Genomic DNA, 12,428 nt, shown 5'->3' on the forward strand with positions numbered 1-12,428 from the left:
CAATGGCCTCTGGGGCCCCGGGCCGGCCACATCCGGGTACACTGACATACACTGCATGCGTCTCTACAATGACTGACATCTGTAGCACGACAGCCACAAAGCAACACGGATCAATCGAGCTGGACCTCGGAGCAAGCTGTTACCATGGGGACAGCCTCAGCAGATGTACTCTCCCAGCTCCGCCAATCACCACACCGGGGGGGCGGGGCATGTGTCACACCGCACGGGGACCGCTCGCCGCGGTGGCAGGAGGCGTCACACCCACCTGGGTCTCATTGTAGTGCTGCTGCAGCTCTTCCCACTCCCGCACACAGTCTGGCAGAGCCGAGGACGCCATGTTGCCCTCAGCACACAGTCGCCTCTTGTGTGTGGCCCCAGCGCCACTTCCTGATTAGTATTTGGAACCAGTAACAAGGTCGGTCACGCCTCCTAGTTCTCAGCCAATCGGGCGCTGGTGGAGGAGGCCTTGCATGTCACGTGACGTGATGGAGGGCAGAGGCCGCCCGTGAGAGGAGGAGGGAGCGCACTTCCCGCCGTGTGTGTGCCCCGGATAGACGCGGCCAGCCCAGAGCTGTCCTCAGAGCCACCATGAGGCGGGAGCAGCAGATGAGGAGCTATAGGGCTTCTATATGGGCCGCACACCCGCTCTGCTGCCTCCTGCCGGGGAATGAGGGGGGTTTCAGGATAGTCCCTATCGTGCTGATTCCTATGTGTAACCCCTTAATACTGCATTGTGTTCTCCAGTTCTGGGCTTTATGTTTACGCTGAAAATAAACCGTATTATGTGAACATGCTGCAAAACTGAATGCAGATGTTAAGCTCCATTTCTTGACCCTTATGCCACATCTGGATAAAGGGAATCTGTCAGCAGGTTTTTGCTGTGTAATCTGAGGGCAGCACAAGGAAGAAGCTGAGACACGGATTTCAGAGATGTGTCACTAATTAGTCTGTGTGCTGCTGTCTATAAGGCTACGTTCACATTTGCGTTGTTGTGTGCTGCGTCGGCGACACAACGCACGCAAAAACGCATGCAAAACGCAGCGTTTTGTGATGCATGCGTTCATTTTTATAGCGCAAACAAATGCAACTTGCTGAGTCCTCTGTGCCCTGACGCTTGCGCCCAAAAAACGCATGCGTCACAAAACGCAACACAACGCATGTCCATGCGCCCCCCATGTTAAATATAGGGGCGCATGGTGCATGCTTCGCCGCGGTTGCGCCCGACGCACCGCAAATGTGAACGTAGCCTTAGGAAGTATCCGGGACTTTGTAAAAAAAAAAAAAAAAAGTGCCTAAGCACTAAGGGGTAAAGAGATGCAGCTTACCTGCCTGTTGTGCTCCACGCCATTCTTCCCTGTTCTGCAGACACAGCGGCGACTTGTTTCCACTCTGCCCTATGGACAGGCGGGACTGCTGACGGCAGCTGAATCGCCAGCAGGAGCGGTCTGTGCCAGCAACAAGACGGTAGCGCTTAGGTACTTTTTTTTCCATATACAAAGATCCAGCTATCCTTTTCAATGTCTTAGCACCAGGAAATTACCACTGGACTACAGCTCACGTGAGCCCTGGTCTGACCAGACCCCTCTTATAAGCAGCTCACTTTGTACAGAGAGATCTGTGATGTGGGCATGGTTAGCTTTCTGAGCTCTGCTACATCTACAAACTCTGTGCCACAACAGCTGCACCCAGTAAACTAAGCGATACACCGCTGTACTCAGGGTCTCCTCTACATCGTGCTCCCCTCAGATGAGGTAGCAAAAACTGGGTGACAGATTCCCTTTGAGGCTGAGTTCACATGCTGCGGCTTTAATCCACAACAGTCCTGCGTCGTCGCGGTCTTTTTACGGAGCCCTCGCAAAATCATCTGATCTTGCAGGGAAATGGATGATAAAGTGACTGTGCAGATAAATGATAAAAAGACCTCACCTGCACAGGGCTGTTGTGGGACAAACCCGCAGCATGACCTCTGTGTGTGAACACAGCCTTGTAGTGCAATATCAGTGACTGCTTTCCCCATAAATGAGGTCACAACTCCAGGATCTCTGCACGCTGCAGACACTGACCTGCGGTTCTTTTTTGAAATCTTCAACATGTCTCTTGCTGTAAATATTTGCTTATTTTGTACATTCTCCATAAAGACTTGAATGTGATGCAGAAAATCTTCAGGCAAATAACACATATACGTGTTTACTAGATGGTGGCCCGATTCTAACGCATCGGGTATTCTAGAATCTGTATGTAGTTTATTTATGAAGATTTAAGAATAATGCAATGAATACACAGGATTCGGCTGGCCGGGCGCGACCAATCAGCGAAGCGTGGTTCTAATCCCGCGCCAATTCACGGCCGGACTGCGCCTGTCGCTGATTGGTCGCGTCTGGCCGGGCACGACCAATCAGTGAAGCCAGTGCCGGCTCCAGGTTTTTGAGGGACCTGGGCGAAAGAGTCTTATGGGCCCCCCCTTTAACACATACCACGATTCATGATGCACAGATATAGCACAGCCACGTAGCATATAACACAGTCCATGTAGCATATAACACAGCCACGTAGCCTATAACACAGCCTGCGTAGTATATAACACAGCCCACATAGCATATAGCACAGCCACGTAGCATATAACACAGCCACGTAGTATATTGCACAGCCGACGTAGCATATAACACAGCCCACATAGTATATAGCACAGCCACGAAGTATATAACAGCCACGTAATATATAGCACAGCCACGTAGTATATGGCACAGCCCATGTATATAACACAGCCCACGTAGTATATAACAGCACACGTAGCATATAGCACAGCCACGTAGCATTTAATACAGCCTATATAGCATATAGCACAGCCCACATAACATAACAGCCCACGTAGTATATAACACAGCCACGTAGCATATAACACAGCCATGTAGTATATTTCACAGCCCACGTAGCTTATAACAGCCACATAGTATATAATAGCCACGTAGCATATAACAGCCCACATAGTATATAACACAGCCCACATAGCATATAGCACAGCCACGTAGCATATAACAGCCCACGTAGTTTAACACAGCCCGCGTAGCATATAGCACAGCCACGTAGCATATAACAGCCCACGTAGTATATAACACAGCCACGTAGCATATAACACAGCCCACATAGTATATAACACAGCCCACGTAGCATATAGCACAGCCACGCAGCATATAACACAGCCACATAGCATATAACACAGCCCATGTAGTATATAGCACAGCCACGTAGTATATAACACAGCCAAATAGTATATAACACAGTCACGTAGTATATTGCACAGCCACATAGTATATTGCACATCCACGTAGTATATAACACAGCCACGTAGAATATTGCACATCCACGTAGTATATAGCACAGCCCACGTAGTATGTAGCACAGCCATGTAGTATATAACACAGCCATGTAGTATATAACACAGCCACGTAGCATATAACACTGCCCATGTAGTATATAACACAGCCCACGTAGTATATAGCACAGCCCACGTAGTATATAACACAGCCACGTAGAATATTGCACATCCACGTAGTATATAGCACAGCCCACGTAGTATGTAGCACAGCCATGTAGTATATAACACAGCCATGTATATAACACAGCCACGTAGCATATAACACTGCCCATGTAGTATATAACACAGTCCACATAGTATATAGCACAGCCACGTAGTATATAACACAGCCACATAGTATATTACACAGCCACGTAGTATATTGCACAGCGACGTAGTATACAGCACAGAGCCACGTAGTATATTGCCCAGTGACGTAGTATATTGGCCAGCGACATAGTATATTGCCCAGCTATGTAGTATATTACCCAGCCACATATGTCACAGGTTAAAAAATAAACATACTCACCTAACGATCCGAGGGCCCCTTGTAGTTTAACATACTCACCATTCTGGTCGCTGCTCCTCAGTGTCCCGTCTCTCCGCCTCCTGGGATCCAACGGCGCTGTGCCGATGGGTGCGTGGCTGCCGCCATCTTGCGTTCCCAGGATGCATTGCAAAATTACCCAGATGACTTAGCGGTCTCGCGAGACCGCTAGGTCTTCTGGGTAATTTCGCAATGCATCGCTGGGAAAGGAAGATGGCGGCAGGCGCAAGCGGACATCGGAGGGTGAGTATAGCAGGTTTTTTGTTTTTTAACTATTTTTAACATTACTTTTTTTTACTATTGATGCCGCATAGGCAGCATCAATAGTAAAAGGTTGGGGACACACAGGCTTAAAAGCGGCGGTAACGGAGTGCGTTACCCGCGGCATAACGCTGTCCGTTACCGCCGGCATTAACCCCGTGTTAGCAGTGACCGGAGGGGAGTATGGAGCGGGCGCCGGCCACTGACTGCAGGGAGTAAGGAGCTGCCATTTTCTTCTGGACTGTGCCCGTCGCTGATTGGTCCCGGCAGCCATGACAGGCAGCTGGCGAGACCAATCAGCGAATGAATAACCGTGACAGAAAGAAAGAAGGACAGACGGAAGTGACCCTTAGACAATTATATAGAAGATTGAGAGTCCTCGGTGGTTGATACCTATTAATGGCTAACTGAGTGTTAAGGACTGGCGGAACGCACCAAGAATCAGATGTTATGGTATTAGGTGCGTTCGCAGCCCGAGGTCCACCGTGCAGGTGAAAACCCTGCTGCTAGTAGAGACAGACGATATGGCGGTACAATAAGTATACACACATGGGTTAACTTCACCCTGTGTGAAGGAAGCGAACCCTGTTGCGTCACAGGGCCGCGGTACCGCACATAGAGCGCAAGCAACAAGTCTCTGAACACAATCCCAAGACAAAGGATTTGAGTTCAAAGACCTCATGCGCTCGACACCACAACTGGGGTGTCAGAGAGACAGAAACAATAATATATAAAGGCACGAGTGTGCATGCGGTGCCGCACAAACGGACGCCGCTAACCACCCAGGCTTGGGTAAGGAAAGCGCACGTACAGGCGATCACAGCAACTAGACGCTGTTATGTGTGTTTTGTGCTGATGGCTAGTCGGGTGCTAGATAGCTACCATCATCCGCAAACAGTCAACAACACTAGGGAGGGATATTTAGGAGCTTTCATCCTTCGACATACATCCATCTACACACACACACATATTTTCAAGACAATACTAGCGCATGGCCGTGCGGTCATGCGCAGTTTATATAGTTGCACAGGAAGCTGCTACCGAAGTTTTGCCCTTTCAGGACCTTCCTGGAGGACCAATGGAATGTGCTGCAGTACCTGAGCATGTGACCCTCGATCTCCAACGGGAGATCTTGCCCTGGGCATGCTCAGTGTGTGAAAATAAGGACTTAGTCCCAGAGAAGCCTGCTCGCCGCAGATCAGTGCAGGGTACAACAGGAGAGCCAGAAAAGGCAGTAGTAACCCTCTGCACAGAATCAGTCCCAGCAAGACGCTGGGAGCGACGCCTCCGCTGAGCAGACCCCACTGCGGCCGATGCAGAATGGGAGACCGCAGCAGACACGGATCGAGATTCCTCCTGTGCAGCAGAGGAAACTCGACTCCTAACACTGAGTATTTTAAAAAAAAACTTTAAAACCGCTTCATCAAATAAAAAACATCTGAAAAAGGAGCATTTCCTTAAGTGATTTCCTCTAAAAATCTCATCGTTTTGAAAGTCTTTAAAAAAAAAAATCAGTGCGCACATACCCTAAGGGCTCATCCCCTTTTGCAATGAAATTGGACGATTGCAATCCGATTAAAAATACCCTTCTCTTTTATTCATAATCGAGATAAAATCAGTTTTCTAACCTACGGTACTTTGTTTTTTGTATGTACTCCACTTTTTGTAAATTCTGGTTTCCATGTGGTTGTTTATGTCTTTACCCCTCACTCGTGTACGCCTCACAATCACCATACAAGGTTGTCCTCTGTATTATAGTACATTTACCTCTTCTCTATCTTACTGATTATAATAAATATTTTTACATATATATAACTTTCCCTCGTATTAAGCTTTTTCTTATTTTTTGCGCTTTAGTAAGTTTGCTTGGAGCTTCTGCTGTCATGATCCAGATCAGGTTTTGAGTCCTGTGTTCCCTTTTTCCCGGTCTGGTCATGTCAAGAGTTAACCTTTCTCAGCCTCTATTTGGGTTTAGGTTTGCTATTTATCGGTGCTGCTTCCTGCAGGCGATGTCAGTTATAGTTTTTTCCTAGTGCTGCTGTAGCTGACTCTGATTGCTCTGATTTTTCCTGCTGCGTTGCTGTCTGAACCCATGTCTCTGTTTTCCCCTATTCTCGTCTTGACTCCGTGCTTCCCTTCAGTATGCTGACTCTCTGGTTTTGACTTGGCTTGTATCCTGACCTGCTTCTGTCTTTTGGTTAATCCACTCCTGACCGTTACTCACTCCCTGGCTTGTCTCTGACCGTGAGTTTGCTTATTCCTTTGGTGCTGCGCTACAGTCTAGGATTTGACCAGGCTAGTTTGACTATTCTGCTGTCACCTGTGGTAGCCTAACTGCTGCACTGCAGGCCAGCTCTGTGTGCAGTCCTGCTTCCACTCTACTGCCCTCTAGTGGAAACGGCACATACCTGCATTGCAGCAGCGTGACACTGCTACACAAATTGAGGCGCTCTATCATGCGTATGACTTGTATAATCTTCACAGCCTCCATACCAGTTTACCCTTTTAACTACTCAAACTCACATGGGAACTATTTTTGATCACTTTTGATACTTATATATTGGGTAGGGTCTCAACCCTCACTATTGAATTTCATATCCTCTCCTTTTGGAGCTTTGATACCTCTCATGCTGTCTGTGGTCTCAGACCTGAGCGATGTACATATTCATATTTGCTCAGCCCTCTTTTTATTTTCCGTAGGGGCTCCAAGCTTTACAAACCATTTCACGCATGTATTGACCTGGCTGGCAAGTCACCGGCAGTCGCTCACTTCTTCATGCTGCCGTTCTCTTGCTTGGCCTCCCTTCTACTTGCGCATGCGCCAACCCAGCCTACATACCAACATTGGTTGCTACTTTCCATCGGCCATTGTGACTATGTTCGGCACTTTTCTCTTGTGCGCATGCACCGGTCCCGGACGGAGCATCATTACCAACTGGTTTGGCTGTGCCAGTGCCCAGAAATGTGCAGCTGCCCAGAAACACACCAGTAAACCATTATGCTTGTTAATTTCTCTATATAACCTTTGACTAACCCTCACTCTGCACACTTCCCCTGACGAAGCTGCATTTGCAGCGATACACGTGGGGCTTTCCACATTCTTTTGGTCCTGGGACTGCTTATTCTTACTATGGCTATTCCTGACGTTCTGCCCTGACTGCCCTATATGGTGATTTATTCTGATCATCCCAACTGCACTTACTGCTGCTATAACATGATTTTTATCTCATTTGCCTTTTATCAGCCTATTCTTTACCTATAGGACAACACAGCCCAGGGACTTTATTTTGTTACCCTCCGATGGCTTCTACTTTACATGCACATACATACTGCTACATATTCATACACCATTGTTTGGGCTTTCTTCATATCCAGTTTAATATGCTCATAATTATTGTCTTCTAATTGTTGGGCCCAACCATCCGCATGTGTTTTCTTACCAGTTTTGGGGACCCCATTCTCTGTCACTTATATGTTATTGTGATTATTGCATGATTCCTGTTGGTATCATTTTATCTATTGCACATGCTGTAATATCATGGACAGTTCCATATTCTCTAGTGTAGATATTTGGGGGTTTTGACCTTATTTACCAGCATTGTTGTCATTATATACACTGCTCAAAAAAATAAAGGGAACACTTAAACAACAGAATATAACTCCAAGTAAATCAAACTTCTGTGAAATCAAACTGTCCACTTAGGAAGCAACACTGTTTAAAAATCTATTTCACATGCTGTTGTGCAAATGGAATAGACAACAGATGGAAATTATTGGCAATTATCAAAACACACTCAATAAAGGGGTGGTTCTGCAGGTGGGGACCACAGACCACGTCTCAGTACCAATGCTTTCTGGCTGATGTTTTGGTCATTTTTGAATGTTGGTTGTGCTTTCACACTTGTGGTAGCATGAGACAGACTCTACAACCCACACAAGTGGCTCAGGCAGTGCAGCTCATCCAGGATGACACATCAATGTGAGCTATGGCAAGAAGGTTTGCTGTGTCTGACAGCGTAATGTCCAGAGGCTGGAGGTGCTACCAGGAGACAGGCCAGTACACCAGGAGACGTGGAGGGGGCCGTAGGAGGGCAACAACCCAGCAGCAGGACTGCTACCTCAGCCTTTGTGCAAGGAGGAACAGGAGGAGCGCTGCCAGAGCCCTGCAAAATGACCTCCAGCAGGCCACAAATGAGCATGTGTCTGCACAAACGGTTAGAATCCGACTCTATGAGGATGGTCTGAGTGCCCGACGTCCACATATGGGGTTGTGCTCACAGCCCAACACCGTACAGGATGCTTGGCATTTGCCACAGAACACCAGGATTGGCAAATTCACCACTGGCGCCCAGTGCTCTTCACAGACGAAAGCAGGTTCACACTGAGCACATCTGACAGACGTGATAGAATCTGGAGATGCCGTGGAGAGTGATCTGCTGCCTGCAACATCCTTCAGCATGACCGGTTTGGCAGTAGGTCAGTAATAGTAGTTAATTTCTTTGGAGGGCCACACAGCCCTCCATGTGCTCGCCAGAGGTAGTCTGACTGCCATTAGGTACCGAGATGAGATCCTTAGACCCCTTGTGAGACCATATGCTGGTGCGATTGGCCCTGGGTTCCTCCTAATGCAGGACAATGCCAGACCTCATGTGGCTGGAGTATGTCAGCAGTTCCTGTAAGATGAAGGCATTGAAGCTGTGGACTGGCCCGTCCATTCCCCAGACCTGAATCCAATTGAACACATCTGGGACATCATGTCTCGCACCATCCACCAACTTCACATTGCACCACAGACTGTCCAGGAGTTGGTGGATGCTTTAGTTGAGGTCTGGGAGGAGATCCCTCAGGAGACCATCCGCCGCCTCATGAGGAGCATGCCCAAGCATTGTAGGGAGGTCATACAGGCACATGGAGGCAACACACACACACACAACTGAACATCATTTCCTTGTCTTGAGGCATTTCCACTGAAGTTGGATCAGCCTGTAATTTGATTTTCCACTTTGATTTTGAGTATCATTCCAAATCCAGACCTCCATGGGATATTCATTTTGATTTACATTGATCATTTTTAGGTTTTATTGTTCTCAACACATTCCACTATGCAATGAATAAAGATTTGCAACTGAAATATTTCATTCTAGGATGTGGTATTTTAGTGCTCCCTTTATTTTTTTGAGCAGTGTATACTGATATCCATATGGATCAGATTGGCACCAGGGATTTGGCATTGTTGTCTCTTGTTTTTTAAATGTTTTTAACTATTGTGAGTTTTTTGTCATCAATAAAGTATATTTGCTATTGTTCCTTATTTAGGTGTGCACAATTTCATGCATTGGTCTTTTCTTCTTCCCTTGCCATATTCTCCTTCCATGCATTGTGCAACACCCTTTTTTCTTCATACAATTCATGTTCAATCATGTAGTGCACCCTATTTTTTAGCTGTGTTATTGCATGCAGCAACTATGCAGTTTTCCGTCCAACAGAGACATTGAGCAGCGTGTGATACCACAGCTCAGTGTCTCGCGGTGACCTCGTATGACCCGACTAATGTCACCGCGAGCGTGAGAAAGTTCTCCTGGTCGCAGTGCCATCAGAAAGGTCCTAGGAGTTCACAGCCAATTAACTTACGGTACTTCACCTGACATCAGCGCAAGCGCTGTTACAAATTTTCCCAGCGAGCTCGCGCTGACGTCAGGTGAAGTAAGTTAATTGGCTTTGAAGTCCCAGGACCTTTTGTGTCGGCACCCTAAGCATGAGAACTTTCTCAACGCTTACAGTGACGTCATTCAGGTCATATGAGTTCACCAGGAGGCATTATTCAGCGGTACCACACGCTGCTCAGTGAAATTGCAAAAAAATAAAAAGTGCAATTACGCAATTTTTTTTAATACCACGTTCACTAAAACTGACCTGCAGTTCTGATTCTCTAGGTCATTACGAGTTTGCAGATACCAAACATGTACAGGTTTTTTATTTAAGTGGCTAAAAAAAATCCAAGTTTTGTCCAAAATTTAAAAAAAGGGCCCCATTTTCTGAGATGTTTTGATCGCATTTTATTGAAATGTTGTGACAACTAAAAAAAACCATAACTCTGGTGTTTTAAATTTTTTCTCGTTACGCCATTTACCGATCAAATTAATTCTGTTTATATTTTGGTAGATCGGGCGTTTCTGAAAGCGGTATTTTTTTTTTCTTTTTTCTTTTGAATGGGGCAAAAAGGGGGTTGATTTGAACTATTATATTTTTTTAATTTAATATTTGTAAAAACATTTTTTACACATTTTACCTGCTTCAAAAAAGCTTCAGCCCTGCTGTGTGTTGCAGAATTGATCATCTGCTATGAACGGGAGGAGCTCATAGCAGATCAGCAATGACAACCACAGGAGTCTCCTGCAAACAACCTGTTGTCATGCCAACCCATCGACGCATCATGATGATGTGACAGGCGCCGATGGTAGGAGCTAATGATGCGTTTCCGGTGCGATCATGTTAAATGCCGCTGTCAGAGATTGACAGCGGCATTTAACATGTTGACAACTGCGAGTGGATTGCAATTCCACCCATGGCTGTTAGGGCACATGACAGCTGATCAGTTCAGCATGTGCCTGAAAACATGCAGGCTGAGCAACGGAGCCTGCATCAAAGAGGGGGAGGCGACCTGACGTAACTATACGACACAGGTTGTGAACGGGTTAAAGGGAATCTGCCACTAGGTTTTTGCTACCCCATCTGAGAGCAACATAATGTAGGAGCATAGACTCTGATCTCAGTCCCTACATCATGTGGATCTCAAATTAGGTGGCAAAACCTGATGACAGCTTCCATTGATTTTAATTGGCAAGTCTGATCCAAAACAGGACAGGACTGGTCACATGATCCTCCATAACTAGCCATTTTGACTGCAGGAAAGCTGTGAAGACTCAGGAAGATGCCACTAACAAGCAGACAGCGATGCAGGAGACAAAGAAGCTGTAATACTTATGTACCAATCGGTAAGTGCCAAAAATTCACAACACCAACTTTTGTTTAACCCCTTAGTGACAGAGTCAATTTGGTACTTAATGACCGGACCAATTTTTGCAATTCTGACCACTGTCACTTTATGAGGTTATAACTCTGGAACGCTTCAATGGATCCCGCTGATTCTGAGATTGTATTTTCGTGACATATTGTACTTCATGTTAGTGGTAACATTTCTTCGATATTACTTGCGATTATTTATGAAAAAAACGGAAATATGGCGAAAATGTTTAAAATTTTGCAATTTTCAAACTTTGTATTTTTATGCCCTTAAATCAGAGAGATATGTCACGAAAAATAGTTAATAAATAACATTTCCCACATGTCTACTTTACATCAGCACAATTTTGGAAACAAAATTTTTTTTTGTTAGGGAGTTATAAGGGTTAAAAGTTGACCAGCAATTTCTCATTTTTACAACACCATTTTTTTTTAGGGACCACATCACATTTGAAGTCATTTTGAGGGGTCTATATGATAGAAAATAATGAAGTGTGACACCATTCTAAAAACTACACCCCTCAAGGTTCTCAAAACCACATTCAAGAAGTTTATTAACCCTTTACGTGCTTCACAGGAACTGAAACAATGTGGAAGGAAAAAATGAACATTTAACTTTTTTTTGCAAACATCTTAATTCAGAACCATTTTTTTTATTTTCACAAGTGTAAAAACAGAAATGTAACCATAAATTTTGTTATGCAATTTCTCCTGAATACGCCAATACCCCATATGTCGGGGTAAACCACTTTTTGGGCGAGAGCCAATCAGGTGATAAAGTACAAGCATATATAGCAAAATGAGGTAGTACATAAATGGTATAATTAGGGTTGAGCGAAACGGATCGTTCATTTTCAAAAGTCGGGTTTCATGAAACCCAACCCGATCCCTGTGTGGGGTCGGCCATGCGGTACGCGACTTTCGCGCCAAAGTCGCGTTTCGTATGACGCGCTTGGCGCCATTTTTTTCAGCCAATGAAGGGGCGTGGGCAGAGTGATGACATAGGCGTCCACGCCCCTAAGACCTATCGCCATGTTGTCGCTTGTGCGCTGTAGCGATTTGCAATGTGTAACACCACACGATAATCCCAACCCTTACCCCTAAACAACCCGAATGTCAACCCTAACCATAACCCTAATCAAAACCCTAAATCCAACACACCCCTAATCCTAATCTCAACACTAACCTCAAACCTAACCCTAATCCCAATACACCCCTAATCACAACCCTAACCTTAACCCT

The 12,428-nt window shown here is 45.8% G+C and overlaps 1 protein-coding gene across 1 annotated transcript in view; it reads right to left on the reverse strand.

The window, feature by feature from the left end:
* TMEM120A (transmembrane protein 120A) overlaps nt 1–657 on the reverse strand; it is an 87,306-nt gene extending 86,649 nt beyond the window's left edge. Inside the window, exon 1 of the mRNA XM_069757280.1 lies at nt 266–657. Coding sequence (XP_069613381.1) covers nt 266–337 — 72 coding nt within the window. The 5' untranslated portion in view covers nt 338–657. The remainder of the gene's footprint in view (nt 1–265) is intronic.
* Between the last annotated feature and the right edge of the window lie 11,771 nt (nt 658–12,428).

This window comes from Ranitomeya imitator, chromosome 3, assembly GCF_032444005.1.
Source record: "Ranitomeya imitator isolate aRanImi1 chromosome 3, aRanImi1.pri, whole genome shotgun sequence".
Taxonomy (NCBI): Eukaryota; Metazoa; Chordata; class Amphibia; order Anura; family Dendrobatidae; genus Ranitomeya; species Ranitomeya imitator.